At 35.3% G+C, this 17,459-nt stretch overlaps 1 protein-coding gene across 5 annotated transcripts in view; it reads right to left on the bottom strand.

The window, feature by feature from the left end:
- Positions 1–598: 598 nt before the first annotated feature.
- The window catches only part of FMR1 (fragile X messenger ribonucleoprotein 1), a 37,221-nt gene continuing 20,360 nt past the window's right edge, over positions 599–17,459 (bottom strand). Inside the window, exons 10-16 of one of the 5 annotated variants that reach the window (XM_082323155.1) lie at positions 16,080–16,189; positions 14,669–14,794; positions 12,503–12,589; positions 9,222–9,417; positions 7,716–7,895; positions 6,266–6,348; positions 599–4,386 (exon numbers count right to left, since the gene is read on the bottom strand). In XM_082323155.1, the coding sequence (XP_082179281.1) occupies positions 4,276–4,386; positions 6,266–6,348; positions 7,716–7,895; positions 9,222–9,417; positions 12,503–12,589; positions 14,669–14,794; positions 16,080–16,189 (893 nt within the window). In that variant the 3' untranslated portion in view covers positions 599–4,275. Of the gene's footprint in view, positions 4,438–6,265; positions 6,349–7,715; positions 7,896–9,221; positions 9,418–12,502; positions 12,590–14,668; positions 14,795–16,079; positions 16,190–17,459 lie in introns of all 5 variants that reach the window. The other 4 variants (XM_082323154.1, XM_082323157.1, XM_082323158.1 and 1 more) reach the window with 4 other exon arrangements.

Below are 17,459 nucleotides of genomic sequence, written 5' to 3'. Positions count from 1 at the left end.
TATAGTGCGATGCATTTCTGATGCCCAAATACGGGACTTTTCAGATTGCTAAGAATCCAAGAAAACTGACCCCACATTTTTATGTTGACCATGTGATTTTCTTTCTATCAAATTTAGGACTGTTGACTCTCCTTGTTGTAACTGTAGTCTATGCCTAAGGCTCAACCTGAGCCCAGTAGCCAAAAAAACACATCCAATACCCCAAAGCACCCCAAACAATTCTTTGTTATACCATTTCTGCAACAGTCAAGTTCCTAGTCATTTATACAGACTACAGCCATGGGAATTTTTATTTTTGCTTTAAATTAACTGCTTTTATTGGAAATAATCTCTTTTATTCAGTGCAAGAATCTAAGAAAGTCTTGCCCTATTGAACCCTCAATAGAAACACAAAACAATCATCTCTAATTGTTGCTTTTTTATTATCCACTTCCATACAGCACACAAAAATTACTACTTTAAAGCCTATTGTAAACAAATTTTTAAACAACATAAAAAAGTAGTAGTGGCAACTAATTCATATTCATGGTTTAGCAGCAATTATTTCTCTCCATCACAAATTGCTCAGGATGGATGACCTTCATAACTGTGAAAGCAGGAGTGACAGATGTGGGATACATCTAAAAAAATTGTTAGGAGTAGGAAAAAAAAAGATTCATCCCCTCATGCAGGCAGAAGATCCACAGGCTGCTGTGAGAGACTCGTACTGCTGAAGAGTAAAGAGCTGCTGTAGTAAATCTAACCCTTTCAATGATGAAAACAGCATAAAACTGTGATCTGAAAACAACACTGCACTTAAGCCCAGTGAAACTCTGGCAAGGAGAACCTTGCAGATCAAACTAGAATGTATTCAGAACACTTCACTCAGAGCTAACCTCGCTTTTCATAACATATAAAGCCGTCTTACACTGTTAAGGTATTAAAGGTTCTTCTAGTCACCCTGATTTTCATGGATGTGAATATGGCTGGAAAAGACTCTTCTACTACTGTCTTTCAGGACCAAAACTTAAGTACTGTTAAGTTCAAGTGGATGCCAAACAAGCTTATTACACACTACTGTGGAAACTACATCAAGCTAAGCCTTGTCACTTTTCCAAAGAAAAATTCTTTAAAAGTAGCCACCAGAGGCAATATCAACATCTCCCCCCACCCCTCAAGACAGGTATTCCACTACCAGTCCTACTGTTCCTGGAAACAGACAAAACCTTTAACAATACACAGGATAAAAAAATTTGAGACCCACCTTTCCTCTTGCTGATCAATATAGAGTGCCACTCACGAGAACCATGCAGCAGGGTTCCTGAAGTGACTGAGGAATACTCATTGGAAGCTAATTAATCTATTCTCCTTTAATATTCAATACTGAAGGGTTTTGCAGAGAAACATACTGCAGTTCAGGAAAAGAAGTTATCTTTCACAGTAAGTGCTCCTATGAAGGACGCAGAGTCTACACTCGGTATCAATACTTGCAGTACTTAATTTCATTTCTGGATTGTTGAAAGCAAGCATGGTACACAGTATTTGACATTAGAGGCACAAAGGGCCTAAAAAGCTCATCTATAACTAAGTAATTTAAGTAATTTCTGTATTCAAGATACTAAACCTATTTACTTCTTGAACTCATGAATGCTCATAAGGAAGAGAGATATTTATCTGTGTTTCAAAAAAGCTGTATAAAAATATTTTTTTTTCCTTGAGAAGTTTTTATACCAACTCCAAAAATCTTAACTTCCCACCACCATTACCAAGAATGCATTTAGTAAAGAAAGGAAACACAAACTTTCTATTTTCATAAGCATTTGTTAATTCATAGGCTTTAAGCTTAACCCTATTGAATTTAGACTTTGGCATCATTCACAAATACCTCTCACTCTTTTTAAAGAACTTTATTTTAAAAATAACTTTAATTCATTAGACCATACTTTATAAGTTACCAATAGGACGGACCTGAACTCAAGCATCAGACATTTGTTGCACTTTTAAGTTTGGTAACAACATGACTTTTCAAAATAAAATTGTACATTTAGATTCACAGTTTAATTTGTTGAAATTTAATAACATTTAAAAACACTGGAATTTGAATTGAAAGGGATACATGTTAAGCACACAAATACTGGAAAAGGTCATAACCCCAAAATGCACTTGAAAACGGAATGCAGCTAATTAGTCAGACTGTAGTTTAGTAATTTCACATTTAACCTAGTCAGCACCTTAGTGAACTCAACCACTGAATGTGAGAAATATAGTGCATGTAGTGTGACAACTCAGCAGGTACTGTACCATTTCATAATTAGATTGCATTTTCTTGAGCATTATGTGCCATATTTTTGAAAACTGGTAATATTTTAGAAGTCTTCTAAAATGTGTAAATAAACAATGGCTACAGTTAAAGTCTAAACAAAGAAATACTTTCTCTACTTTAAGTTGAGATTTTTAAAAGCAATCATTTATAAGGATTGCATCAACATCAGTTAGCAGAGGAAGATCAAACTTTATTGAAACTGCTTGCATACAAAATATATTGCACTATAACCAAACAAATGTCAACATAAAATCCAATCTGTTGTAGCTAATATGTACAGAGAATATTGCCCAAGAGCAGTTACATTACAAGGTCAGTCTACCTTGGTTAATTATCTACAGTATTTTAAACCAAACAGCTTACAGATGATGTGTGCAAGGTACCAATTTCTGTTTTCAAATACTATACATTCCCAAAATAAATAACTAGAAATCAACATTAATGTTTGGCAATACTTTTTAAGACATTTTTATATTTGTTAACTCATGTGCAGTTCGTTGCCATTTTTAGTATGCTCACCTGTATGCAAGGAAAAAAAAAAAGAATGAAAAAAGCAAAGAAACAAAACTCACAAAATACATCAGAGGCAAGGTCAAGTTTGTACAATTCTGTACATAAACAGTGGCTCTCCTTCTGGAGTAATCTCAATAAAAATGGATTAAAATGAAGGTTCTTATACAGTTTTGCCCAGTAAGTTTAATGTGTGATCAGACATAAAAGAAAGAACAGCTCCTCCCACCACTTCCCGCCCTTCCCTGGTGTACGACTGTACTTTGGATCAAATTCTATGACACCTTCAAATTGGCTGGTAATTCAGACTTTGTATCTCAAAATATGATGAATTTTTGTTCTACCTCCAATATCTCCGACTACTATATCTGCACTTTCCAGGGCATTACACATGGTGATTTTCTTCCTACCTCTCCTGAGATAGTCCCCGAATTAAAATAAACAATTCAAAAAATTTTGGGAGGATGAAAAACATCAGCGCTTTAAACTGGTCATCTGGCCAAATAGCAGGCACACATTACTAGCTCGTGAACACATTACACTTGTTCCCTCAGTAACAATGAGTTTTTTAGTTTTCCACAACGGAAAGTTTTTTTTTTTTTTAATTTTTTTTTTTTAAAAAAAAGCTTCTGTACTGCCTACAAAGAAAAAAATTACACCCCTTTTTCAATAACACTATTTGCCAAATCTTCAGTGCAAAATAAATTTCCTATTCTTATGACTGCCTAACTCAATGTTTATGTAAGGAAAAAATTATGGAAAGCATGCACTTGTCTATAAAGTACTAACGTCTGACAAGGATTGCTACATATATTTTACATTTAGTGTTACCAACTCATCTTCCCTGATTTCTGCATCCAAATATAATATTCCTACCTGCCAAGATATAAAAAAGGCACAGATCATACAACTTTTTTGCTAATGAAAATGACAATTGTTACATCACACATATTTCAGGGTCCACTAAAATATTGAAAAAGGTGGACCAGAATGTGAACTGACACAGGACATAAAACGACATAGCATTTCATGAAGAACTTGTAAGTTAGATTGAAAACAGAAGCCAATTTGATTACTGCAAACACTATTTATTCTGAAAATTGAAATTGAGCAGTGAATTTGACCCGATGTGTTAAAATGGTACAACTGAACAGAAAGTTTACCAATGCACAGCTCAGTATTTTTAAAACAAACAAAAAAGAATCTTTCATTGTTTGAACTGCAATATGTACTTGAAAGCGATTTTTGGAAATTCAGGTATTTTTATGCAAATATTTGAATAACTTCTTATTCTGAAAACAACTGCATACTGTTGATGTTAAAAAAGGCTAACAGAGAACATATGTTCATTTCATGCCCTGCGCCATCTTGCCTACTATTTGTCTTTGGCCTAACAAGTTTCTCTAACATGGAATAGGAATTACTGAAACAGTATAGGAAATATGACTTTACAATTATGCAGTTTAGGGTACTCCATTCACCAGTGGCTGTTGACCATCTGCGCTGTCCGTTTTCTCTTTCTTCTGATTACGTTCTTTACCCGTGCGCAGCCGACTACCTTCATTGGAGGTATTCTGTAATGTTTTAGTGTGGACACTCCTTTCATTATTGCAGTCAATTCTGATCTGGAACAAGTCAGAGTTATATAAAGCATTCTCTTCCTTTCATCCACCCCTTACGCATTTGCTACCTTAGCAGCCTGGGAGGAGCACTATTTATTAAATAGTCAGAAGACACAAATAGTACCACACCCATATGGCTTTGTTAAATGTGCCCAGCTGAAATGGAGAGTGTGTGAATTCTTTTCTGTTCAAAAATGCCACATACTTGTGACCTAAAACAACTAAAAAACCTCCCGGACACCTGGCCTCGGAAACTAAAAAAATTTTTTTCCAGTGTGTTTGTGCAAGAGAAAGTTGAAGAACTACTAGCAGATGGAAGTTTGAAACATCATTTTACGTTCAATAATTCAACTTTCTGCTTGTTATATACAAACATTTTTTTGAAAAAAAAATGAACATACAAATGCTGCCACGAAATGATACTAACACTCAAAAAACCACATCTACTCAGCCACCTTTTGAATCTGAAAAAAAAGTTTCATTTAATCCACCGAAGAGACTTCTGTGGCCTTTTTAAGTGGTCATTAAAAAAAAAAAAAAAAATCAAAAAAGCATTCTGAAAGCAAAATTTTTATGCTTATAAAGGGGGTAAGCCTTTATTCCTTGAAATATTACAAAATTTTTATGACTTAGTCAGGTTTCAACAATATGCAAGTACTTATTTTCATATAGAGTAACATCTCATCCAAATCTCAGAGCAACAGGAAAAAAAAAATCGTGACTTGTTGATACGTGCCTTAGTTTCTTTTTCAGCACCACAATTCTCCACTGTCTACTTCAGGCTTTCTAAGTTAATTACTGATTAACTATAAAAGTTGTGTGGCCATAAAAATTTTTTTTGGCATGTTAATTGCTTGCATTTCAGATGCGTATTCCAGTACTACACCTTCAAGTTCAGCACTCCCACTTGGAAAACTAAGCATTTGGTCACTTGTTCCATTTTTTCCCCCCCTCCTTTCTTAAACAGGCCTTCTAAAACCAAACCAAGAGTCATCTCAATCTCCCATCAGAACCATGACTCCTGGTAACACCACACAGAAGGTGGCAGCTTGCAGCTGCTCATTACTTCTTCCTCCCAACATAACTCATCCTATGCGGTAAGACGTGGTAGAAGTTTGCATGTTATCATTTGAAGCAAGAACAGTTTCCATGTAGGGAAACTAAACATATATACATAAAATATCAGCTTGGATAACTTTACGCAACAGAACATATTTGAAAAAATTGTAGAAATATCTTTATAAAAGGCTAGAAAATATTTAAGGTTATAAAATATTTCAATCTATGACTTGAACAGTTTCTTGACGTGCATTTTTAACTTACTTTCTAGATTGCATAGCCTTGAATTGCAAATGTTTCATTTAGTAGTGAAGGTAGTTTCTGAAGTTTAATCTTTCTTACTCTGAAGATTCTGGCTACAACACACTCTCTCTTTTTATATAAAGCGTTAAGGATTCTCCTCCCTCAGGTATATAGGCGACAGACAACAATACACAACGCAGCAAGAAAGAAAAGCTAAAAACAAAAAGCTAGTAAGAACAAAGACTGAAATCAAGCTGGTTAGTAAATCCTTGGGACTTGTGATCAGAGTTCTAACCAAAGGAAGAGCTAAGCTAACATTACAAAGTTGCATCTTTACACAACTTGATATATTGAGATTCCTTTATATATGTTACAAAATGACACAGAACTCTTGTAGATCTGATTAGGGAATTAGGGAATGAGGAATGACAAGGCTACTGTGTTGCTTGTGGCTTTGAAGACTCTAAAGTCAGTATATGACACTTATGCAATTTTAAACAGTGCAGAGTTCCAGTAAGAGAAAAATTACCTCAAGAGATCCATCTGCTGTTCTCCCTTTTGCATCTCTTGAGTTACGCTGACGGTTATCTGTTCGTGACTGTTCATCATTTCCTGTAAGAATTAATCAACTAAGTTATTCGACAAGGATATATGATGATCTTTAAATTTATGCAAGCATAATACGGAATCACTTCAAAATTTTCACGCTAAAGAATATTAAACAAATATTCTTAGTAACGTATAACAACAGTTCTTAAACTATGGGCCAAGAATCACTAAAGAAAGTCTTCTCAGGTGCTAATCAAAGTAGACAAAACCACTGTTTAAAACCACCACAGTTTAAAAGAGACTGCCTACTGACTGAAGACAAAACACCTCTCAAAATGATTAATCATAGGAGAGAAGTACACAGTCAACTTTAGTAAGGTTTAACACGTTCACATTTTTTCTAATGGCTTATGAGCTTTCTAAATTCTGCATTACCCTTTTTCAAAAAATCTTATTGAATTAAGCAATACTCATACTTTGAAAAAAATTTCAAGAAATAAGCAGAGTTGTAGACAAAATATGTAAACAAATAAATATAATGACATATCACATTATGAAACATATGTATTTAACTTCTAGTTCTCCCATCTTACTTTTGCCTTGTCCTTTCCATTGAACACAAATTACAACCTTATATAATCCTGTTGCATGAAAATCACATCCAAGAAGATGGGAATATGGGTAGTTGAATGAGTAAGATTGTGAAAGATTTTTCTATATCCATTGACAAACTAGAACTTGATTCCTTGACCTCCACGTTGATGGCACAGCCCACAAACTTGAGTCAAGATGCATATTAGGAAAGCAAATGATTTAGAATGCTATCCCACTTTACTTATACAGGGAAGACAGGCTTTATATAATGTATGAAGACACACTGGGATGGAATGTCTCCTCAGCAATTCTGCAGATGACACCAAACTGTGAGAAGTGGTTTGATACAGCAGAGGTCAGGGCTGCTAATCACAAGGACCTCAACAAGCTGAAGGAATGGGCTGACAGAAAACTCATTAGCTTTAAAGATGAATCCCAAGTCCCAGAGCTTCAACAGGATAACCCCATGCAATAGCACACTCTGGGGACTGACAGTGTATGCAGCAGCTCCACACAAAAGGAGCTGTCCTGGTGGACAACAACTTGAATAAGACATGAGCATGCTCCTGCAACAATGACAGCTGACTGAATAATGGGTTGTGTTAGCAGAAATGTGGCTAGCGGGTCAAAAGAACAGATTATTCCTCTCTGCTCAACATTCAACACATCTGAAATAAAATATTCAATTTAAGAGATTGAGAAAGTGGAGAGGATTCAGGAGAGGGCCACCAGGATGGCTAGGAGGCTGGAGCAGACGACAAAACAAGAGGCTGACAGAAGTGAGTTTGCTTAAGGATTCCAACACGGACCTTTTTCAAAATTAAGTCTACATTTACCTTTGAATCCTCCGCGACCCCTCCCTCCTTGCCCTCTTCCACCACCTCCACGTCTTCGCCCGTCTCCTCTACGAAGGTAGTTGTCTCGCTCCTCTTCTGCTGGGGCTGCTGACCAATCGCTAAGTTCATCTCTGTGATCAGATTCTGTTTCAGAAGCATTTGATGCTTCAGAATTAGTTCCTATCAAGAGGATAAAAAAAAATCCAAACATGCCAGTGCAGCTTAGCATGAAAATACTATAGTAGAATGAAAAACGTATATATTTAAAGATTTTCTTCTTTTTTTTTTTTTTAATAAACAGTTCTAGGATTTTTTGCCTCCCAACCTCTATAACATATGTAATACAGAAACATGTATAAAATATATTTCTACTTCAAAAAGACAGACATAAATGAAAGTTTTTTAAGTGTGTTTAAGGTTAAATAATTAAGTGTGCCACATGTTTAGAGTTACTTGGTGTTATCAGCCTGTCAATACATTATTGAACCTACTATGCAAATGGATAAGTCTAGTAAAATATAAGAAGTCTATTAATAGACTACACTTTCATATTTCTAAAACTGAAAGTTCTGAATATAACCTGTGTCCTGTCTCCCCTCACCACCGCAACTACTCTATGAAAAGAAAAAAATTCCATCATGAAACAGCCTGTAACACACACTACAAAAGCAGAGAACAAAGTTAGAATGCTAGAAATGTATCAAATCCAAAACAACTGGCCATTACAATTTTTCCAGTTAACAGATCACCTTTGCTGATAAAAGCTGGTTCTTTTCCCCACTTTTTTCCCCCTACTACCCATTAGCCAGGTGAGCTCACATCTTCTAAAAATATTAAAAGAGCTTCAGCACAAACATATTAATTTTGTACTATGTAGAACTTAAGCTAAGACTGTCTTACCAAGCTCATACTACAGGCCTTTCAGTCAGGACAAATACCAGCTGACCTACATTACGGATAATGAAGTAATAGATTGCTCCGAAGAGGCACAATCCTGAAACCTATTCATTAATGAATTATACAAGGTTTTAAAGAGGAACACTATATTTTGGTGACTATGCTCTTCTAGTAAAAACACAGAAGTTCAACTTAATATAAGGAAAATAGCTTTTCTGCAAATTGAGCTACACAGTATTTTCACTTAAAAATATTTACGTTTAGATAGCCTCTTACAGGTTCAAATGAAAACCGAGCCTTTATTATTAGGAATTGTTCAAAATATAGATAAAATAACAATCCTTGCCCTAAAGAGTTCATAATGTAGAAGACAAGCGTGCTCTAAGAGACAGGAACTGCATGGAACTAAGTTTAGATTGCATATAAGCACTACATTTTACTTCAGAATATTTTCTACAGCTTAAAGCTCTAGATAATCTTCAAATATTAATATGCAATATTAACTGAATTTCTGTTTTAATAGCTCTGTTTCCAAGTTGAGTCTGTTTCAAGAAACCAAGAGACCAACAGGCTATTCTTAAAACTGCAAGTGTACTTCTAGTTACCTACCTGAAGCATAGCCTGGACCACGTCTGCTATGTCCTCTGTTTCTGTAAGGTCGACTACCACGTCCAAGTCCTGGACCATCATCAGTCATGTACCCTTTTTCCTTATCTGTACGATTTGGTGGTGGCCTAGAAGTAGCTCCAATCTGTCGAAGCTGCTCATCAATTTGCAATCTTTCCAAACGCAGCTGGTCCACTTCCTACACAAACACAAGCATAGTAAGTCATATGTATCCGCTATTTAACCATCTGAACGTACAGACACACAGTTCTCAGAAAGGAAGAGCACTTAAGTATTGCAACTAATAATCTATTTAATACTTAAATAGTAACTCAGCTTTGAGAATAATTTATTTAGTAAAAAAAAAAAAAACCAAACCAAAACCCAACACTTTCAAATGTTCAAATCTGTTACCAGTACAACTCTCCCTGTGACACAGTTGGCAAGTTTATGTTTGTTTAAAATAAATATATAAAGAAGAAGCACTCAGATCAACTGTTTTCAGGATATAATTAACTATACTTCAGTATTAAATTTATGAGATCTTTACCCTTAAGGAAGTTAAACATTCTTTAAACAGAGAAATTAATATTCCTTTATTTTTGAACACAATAATATCATCCATTTATAGCATTCCAACAGTGGCATAATTTAAACTTCTTAGATTCCAACACAAGCTTCTTACACTGTTGCACGTAACAAATATCAAAGTTATTAAACAATTATGATGTAATAGTATTGTTTCATAAAAAGGGCTAGAGGCTACACGGCTGTTAAATTCTACTTAATTATAATGACTAACACCAGGGAAGTGAGGAGGCATTAAAGCACAGAGAGCAAAGTGCTGTAACTCAGGCATAGAAAGACAGCCAGCACACAGAATTCTTACTACACGTAACTACTAAAAGAGATAAACACAAACAATTATCTACAGCAACACATATTCAGAAAGTACTTTTGTCAGTTTGAGATGTTCTCTAGCTAACATCAAAAAGTGGCGAACACTTTTTTTTTTTTAAAACCAGGGAGAAAGCTATTTATGAAAGTTTCAATGTGATACCGGAAGGGACCTCTGGAGGTTTCTAGTCCAGCTAGGACTTCGACAAGATCCCTCAGCACTCAGGGATACATCCCACCACATCCCACTGACTTGTGTATATCCTTTTTTTTTCCTCCAGATGTTCCCTAACTCAATCTTCCTTGAGTCTTCATTGCTCCAGACTCTCCAATTGGCTTCAGGGGCCTGGGATTCCTTAGGACAGTCTTGTCAATCAAAAAACAAAGTGAAGATAACATTCAGTACCTTATCCTTTTCCTTTGTGACCAACTTCCCTACTCCATTCAGCAGCAGGCCTGCATTTTCTGTATTATTCCTTTTGCTGCCAATATGCCTGTAGAAGCCCTTCTTGCTGCCTTTCACATTCCTTTCCATATTCAACTCCAGATGGACTTTGGCTTTCCCAAACTCATCCTTGCACACTCAGATTGTGCCTTTATATTCCTCTTGGGTCACCTGTCCTTACTTCCACTCCTTGTATGCTTCCCTTTTATATTTGAACTTTGCCAGAAGCTCCTTGTTCATCCATGCAGGCCTCCTGTCACTTTTGTGTGACTGCCTGCATATTGAGATGGACTATTCTTGAGCTTGGAGAAAGTGATTCTTTAAATATCAGCCAGCTCTCCTGGACCTGTTTTCTTTCCAGGAATACATCCCATGGGATTCTTGCAAGCAGATCACTGAACAGGCCGAAGTCCACTCTCCTGAAGTCTGGGGCTGTGATCCTGGTATCAGTCTCTCTCCTTCCTCTCAAGATCCTGAAACTTCACTATGTAACAGTCACTCCAGCCAAGTCTGCTTTCTTCTTATATAGAGAAATTCACTGCTTTGAGTTGATACAGTACATTTAATGTTGATGCCCTATTGTGTATCTTTTACAAAAAGTTTCCTTAATAAACTTTGCCTGGAGGCACAGAAAGACAGAAAATCTTAAAGGAACAAGTCACTTCCACTTCTTGTCAGTGAACTGGAGGACATTATTCTGAAACGGAACCATAAAGCAAGAGGCCACGAAGATGATCATGTTTTGTGTGTGTATGTTAAATGGGATGAGAAGGACGAGATCAAAACCTCCAAGATAAGAATCTATCATCTACTTGTTATGCAGACAGATGAACACTGTTGTACGCACCCTTCTGTTCAGAAAGGTTAGGACAATGCCAGAGAGTGACCCTAATTGACAATGAACTGAAGAATCTAAAAAAATTGCTGGGCTATTAAGCACTTTCCACTCACATGTCAGTACCTGTTTAAGTACTGACTCACATGCAACTACCTGTTTAAGGTGGCCAAAGAAATTACACCAGAAATATCTTCTGAAATAATAGTAAGCATGCAAGAAAGGAGCTTGTTTTTTAGTACTAGTTTTCATGTGGTCCTCCTCTGCCTCTACTACATGATAGCTACACAGCTGCTGTGTCTCTGCTCCAAAACACCAATAAATCCAAGTGCTCCACAAGCAGGATTAAAAGGTAGAGTTGTTGAGTAGGTAAGTAAGGGAAGAGAAGCCATTTCTTCTTCTAACTCCTCTGATACCTGTACTGAGAAGTTTCTTTTAACTATGTACAGAAATTTTAGCATTCTAGAAGATTCAAATGATAAATACTGCACAGACTGGACATGTATCAAATTATGAATGGTCTGGAGGTTTCAAGAGAGATGCAAGAATATATTTAATTAAATGAACTCAAAGCAGTCACTACTGTTAGCATCTGACCCTGCCATCAAAGATTGAGCATCTGGCCATAACAACTATAAGCAAAAGTAACTATAAGCAATAACGTGGGATATTTTTTGCTCCCTATACAAAAGACAACAAGCACTGCAGACTACTGGAGAAGTTATGGGGCCAAGAGGCAAACACAACGCATAAAGCTGAATTGCCTACAAGTACGAAATGTCAATTAACTACAGAAAAATGAACAGAATGAAATGCCCACTGTATGCAAGATCTCTACATAGAACGCTGCTTGCTTTGCAGTCCTATGAGGGACTGGCTATTCCTTGTATATAAAGTTGTCAGCATTTTGTGAGATAGACTTTTTTTTAATTTTTCTTATTCCTTTGTATTTTGCATTCTGAAAAAAATTGTGGACTGAAAACCTGTTATAACACCAATTTTTCAACAGCCTTTGGGGCCTGAACAGATTTTCATCATCATCTTACTGTTACCATCTTAAGTATTGATAGAAAAATTTCAGTGGTAAAGCAGCATAATTTTCCTCACCTTTAAATAATTAAGATGATAATCCAGAAGAACAGTTGCATTAGTGATGCTATCCTTGGTTCCCACAAACACAAATGGTACCATTCCCTAAAACACAGTAAGAGTAGTCTTATGGTTATTGATTAGGCATTAAACACTGAAGAGAACCAAACATAGTACTGTAAAACTTGAAAATAATTTTTACAACATGGATAAGCACAAATTAAAAAATAAATGAGACAACAGTATATTTAAATTCTGATGTTGACTAGATCATGCAGACTAATTCCCTTTATGCAGACAGCTTTTTTTTTTTAATAGGAAAATTTACATTGTATGCATCACAATGATAACGTTTATTTTCCCAACCAAGTTAAAAAAAAAAAGTAAATTCAAAACACTTCAGGTTTCCTCCCTGCAAAATTAATACTGCCTTTGCTGATCACGTCTACTCTCTCACACCAGGTTCTTTTAGGTTACACATCAGTAAAGAAACCTTTGATCTTTTAAAAAAAAGTACATCAAATTAACACCATGTCATAAAACAAAACCTGATCCTTCCTGAGGATCTCTCAATTTGTAAAAGGCAAACAAAAAAAATATTCAAGAAATAGAGTTAGTACTTCAGGAAACGATTGCTAATTTACATTTCTTTTACCTTTCAAGCATTTAAAGTGATTTGACAAATACCTGAAAAATGTAAAGCTGGAAATTCTAATGCCTGAAATTATGACACTTGGAGATGAAATATCTAAAGACTAACTTAGGTGGCCAAAGCAGGCTAAGAAATCTACCTAAAACGGCCCCTCCGAGTGCTGGAAACAACTAAACTTTAGCAGATACAAGGGTAATTTCCATACCAAAATTCCTGATGCTAAAATAGGTCTATGCAGCATTTCAGAAGTGTGATTGCAGCCCACACAGACCCTATGAGCTAGCTTTAAACTACTTGACTCTTGAACCAGCTGCAGCCTCACCATGGCAGTATAAGCTTCACCGTGGACTGCAGAAGGCAACCTGAAAGTCTCATAAACACTCAGCTGCTGAAACCTATGCCATTGCAGACCTAGAGCCCGGCTACACCTACTGAATTAATTTAAATTTTGTTTTGGTATCTCATCATGTCCTCTAAAGACACCTTTAATTTTCACTGTACACATCCCCTTCACACGACTGCATTCCAAAGAAGGGTTTTTTTGCAAAAGTGAAGTGCTTTGAGACACAAATGTCTTAAACAAAAAAATAATAGACACACAGCATGCTGAGGTTCCCTAGGAGTGGCAAGTCTATAATTCGCCTCTGCTTTTTGGTTTTCTTTGGTTTGTTTGGTTTTTGTTTGTTGTGTTTTTTTTTTTTTTTTTTAAAAACTTTTTTTTTTCCCCCAGATCTAACTTCTGTTAGATCTTACACATTTGCATTAAATAACAAGGCAAAAAAAAAAGACACAATCCTCTAATCCTAAGACACCTCAACACAAACTTTCATGAGCATTAGCAATCCTTTAGCCACAGGCATCATTGACTGAAATGTTTTATCATCTGGAGTAACTTAAAAGTTTCATAAATAACCTGATAAATAATAATGAAATTTCTACTAAACTGGCATTAACTAGCACATAGTATCAATTATTAAAAGATCACAAGACAACTGACTTAAAAAGGCATTTAAGGGAACAGCTTGTTGTTGCTTTTAGCAGTGGATTCTAGGTATAGCAATGCCAACTATTAGGAATATGAGCTGGTAACAATGTCAAGCAATTTTAGCCATACAAAAGCATCAAAGTGCTTATTTATTGAACCTTATTTCTGTCTTCAAAGCAAAAGTACCAATCTTCAACTTAGTTTCAGTGGTGAATACTGAGCAGACCTTATGTGCATAAGAAATCTAGAGATAAAAATAATATATACTACCGTAACAAACAGTATGTATCTCATTTTAAAAAGATGAAAAGCCTGAAGATCCTATTATAAAATTATGGGAGTTATGAAATTGCACCTGAAATTTATGGGCAGTATTCTAACATCTCAGTCATAAGAAAAAGAACCCAGTGCTGTACTAAAACTTAAAACTGAACTACTGTTCTTTACAAAAAGAAGAGCTGTAATATCCAAGTTCACACATGGGAAGATTAATGCACATTTATTTCAAACATGAAATTCCAATAAACTTAGAAGAACTAACTCTTACCTGCCAAGATTTGATCTCAGGTTTCTGTGTTGCTCCTGGTATGACACAGCTAACACGTGAAGCAGTGTACGCAATGCCAGTGTTAGCAATGTCATTAACAGGTAAAACAGAAGTATGAATGCAGAGCTTGGCAGGTAAAAAAAGTTTTCAAGTTAATCTTTAAAAGCTGCATTTTGGATTGAAGAACATCAACAAATAAGCTTTTTCAAGCCAGAAGAAAAAAAAGAAAACCTGACATACTAATTGCAGCCATGACTACTTGCTCTTTTATCCTTTTATTATTCTGTAGGCTGACACATTACAAATATTGAAAGTTTTAGCCTGCAACACCCTCTTGCTTATTAAGCTAGTTCAAGAACTTTATGCTGCAAGAACTTATCATTAGAAACGAAATATGACATAGCAGTGAATCCTTTAAATCTAAACATTGACTATTTTACCTTTTCAGAGAGATGTGAAACAAGTAAAGTACTAAAACACCTTACTTATTTGCTTAGCCACCATTTACAGAAAGATGGAAATTGGATTGTGAGTCTCCAGTAATAGTTTTACAGTGATAATACAAAAGATGAAATAACTACTGAAGCAAGAATGTAAGCATTCTAGACATGTATTTCATATTCAAAGTAGCAAAAACTCCTTACCTGGTACATATTTGGATTTTCAGGTAAATTAAAGACAGTTCAGTTTTCTTTAAGCACATTTCACATTTGAAATTGCAGGGAATCTTTTTGCATTAAGATGTTAAAAGCTTCATGCCTGAAGCTTTCCTTGCAAACCCACAACTTTTCCCCTCCACACAGCCCCACACAAAAAAGTGCCTCAAATTACAAAGTTCAAGACTTCATTAAGGCCCTTTACAAGGCTGAGAGCCTTCCTGTGCAAACCTGGAGTATCACATTGTTCATGCTTGTTTTGCTTTAGGTTACAATTTACAGGCTATTGTGAATTTACATAATTTTTAAAAAACAGAAGTTTATACATAAAGCACAAGCTTTCCATTACAATATAAGAAATTACTAGTAAAAATTTAAACCAGGTAAAAACCTAAGAGGTCAAACCCAAAGCAAATTAATGAATGAAAACAGTAAGTTTCACATATACTGATTTACAGCTTAGCAAGTCCTGGGTAACAGTGTCACTGCTTCCAACAGGAATAAAATGAAATCCGTAAGAAGGTGCATCACCAGAAAATTTCACAAAGCATTCTTCAAACACAGATAACAAGCCAAATTTATATAAAAATGCCCCTCAGCATTAATAGGTAAATATCGATTCCATCAGAAAAACACACATTAATCAAAACTTTATCTTACCACTATGAAGATAAAAGGAAGAATCCATTTTATCACTGGGTAGAATATAACGACCAATTAACACATACAGACATCACATTAACTGAAAACATTACCTCTTCTTGTGGAATATTTTTATCATTTTCAGCCTCAATTCTCACTCTTACAACACCAGATTTGTCCACTATCTCCTGAATCAGTTTTCCATTTTTTCCTATTACTTTTCCTACAGAAAGAACATACAGAACATTCCATCTTTAGGGTTTTCCCCCAAACCTGAGAGTATTACTATACTCTAATTAAACAACAGTATTTAGTATCAGTGCAAGAACGTCTCAAAAATGACTTAATGCTCCACAAAGATTTAGTTAACGAGCCATGAACTAAAATGTCTAAGTAAGCTTGGGGCGTTAACTTTGGTATGTTCCAAAGCAAGCACTGCAGCATACAGGAAGAGAGGTACTTTATTATCAAAGTTTGTTACTGAGCATAGTTTCTTTCTCAAAGCTCCTGTAAGAGAACAAAGGAAATTCAATCACAAATGCCTTACCTTTGTATAAGATTATTTGAAATGACACATCTCAATTACAGAAATATTCAGTATCTTGTATATTTATTTGGCTTTGCTTTGGTTTAAAATAACTTCAGTGATTTATAAACAAACATTGCTGGTTGCATTTAAAAAAAAAAACCAAAATAAAAACAAACGCCACCACCCAAAAAACCCTGTTACAATGCCCTAATATTTGCTGTAACCACCTTTTACGTAGAGAACAAAGCAAAGCTCTTAGTTTGTTCACAAAAATTTTAGTTGATGAAGTTTTCTGATACTACCAAAGATACTGTTTGAGCCAGAAGTAAAATTCTCTTCTCTGAAACCGAGCTTTTTTAGAGATATTTGACAATAGTTTATAATTCTTTAAAAAGTCAAAGATAAAAATGAAATAAATTAAACTCTAATGCCAGTAACACATACATTTATCTTAAGAACTAGACATTCTAATTAGAGACAATGAAAATGAAAACTTCAGTTCTCTCCAACCTAAGCAAAATAACTTGCTGTCTGAAAATTGACAGGAAAACTGAGCTGCTTAGGAGGTAATGAGGAATGGCCATATCCTTCAATCACAGCATTAAAGAAAACCTTAGAAGAGTGATGTAAAAGATGTTTTCTGCATGTAACAAATAAAGATTATTTTTAACAAAACTGCTGGAAAACTTGCAACATAACATAGGCACATTACTGAAATACAGGCAAAAAATACTGAGTGCATGACAGCTATTATTTTGCTGATACAATTAATCCATGAAGAGCAAATTAAAACCTACTTTTAATCACATGGGGACATTGTTCCTATTGTTCAAAGCTAAATAAATTTTCATTTTTCTGTTTCAATTTTTCTACCATGAATTTTTAAATCCTACATATTTGTGGAAAACATGACAAGAGATGGCCAATAAGTTCTTCCTTGATGACAAAGACTTCCCTGAGAGGC

The sequence above is a fragment of the Platalea leucorodia genome, assembly GCF_965183815.1.
Source record: "Platalea leucorodia genome assembly, chromosome: 10".
In the NCBI taxonomy this organism is placed as follows: domain Eukaryota; kingdom Metazoa; phylum Chordata; class Aves; order Pelecaniformes; family Threskiornithidae; genus Platalea; species Platalea leucorodia.
Note: the sequence above shows the minus strand (reverse complement) of the source record. Positions and strands in the feature narration are given on the sequence as shown.